At 49.7% G+C, this 487-nt stretch overlaps 1 protein-coding gene across 1 annotated transcript in view; it reads right to left on the reverse strand.

Annotated features, from left to right (window-relative positions):
* Positions 1-487, reverse strand: part of LOC113980864 (vacuolar protein sorting-associated protein 52 homolog) — a gene marked incomplete at its 5' end in the record, with an annotated part of 5,968 nt that overhangs the window by 1,260 nt on the left and 4,221 nt on the right. Inside the window, one exon of the mRNA XM_027708083.1 lies at positions 297-415. Coding sequence (XP_027563884.1) covers positions 297-415 — 119 coding nt within the window. The remainder of the gene's footprint in view (positions 1-296; positions 416-487) is intronic.

Here is a 487-nt window from a genome sequence, read left to right on the forward strand (position 1 = left end):
TGGGGGAAAAGGGGAAAAATGGGGCAAAAGGGAGAAAAATGGGAAATGGGGAAAATGGGAAAAATGGGAAAAATGAGGAGAAAAGGGGGAAAAATGGGAAAAATGAGGAGAAAACGGGAAGGAGGAAAAATGGGGGAAACAGAGAGAAAATGGGAAGGAAAGGGGAGAAAACGGGGGGAAAACCCAGGGAATAAACGGTGGGAAAAGGGTGAAAAAAGGGATTAAAATCCGGCAAAAAAGGGGGGAAAAGAAGCCCTTGGAATTCCAGGCATTCCCAGATCCCAGGGAATTCCCACCTGGATGATGCTGGTGCCGATCTTGAAGTTGCTGAAGGATCTCATGACGTCCTGGCTCAGGGATTCCACGGAGCTTTTCCACGTGCTGGAGAAGCCCCGGATGAGCTGCGTCGCCCGGGCTGCAACGGGAATGGCATGGGAATGTCATGGGAATATCGTGGGAATGTCACGGGAATATCATGGGAATATCA

Source organism: Neopelma chrysocephalum, unplaced genomic scaffold (genome assembly GCF_003984885.1).
Source record: "Neopelma chrysocephalum unplaced genomic scaffold, ASM398488v2 Primary Assembly neopelma1_95451, whole genome shotgun sequence".
NCBI classification, from domain to species: domain Eukaryota; kingdom Metazoa; phylum Chordata; class Aves; order Passeriformes; family Pipridae; genus Neopelma; species Neopelma chrysocephalum.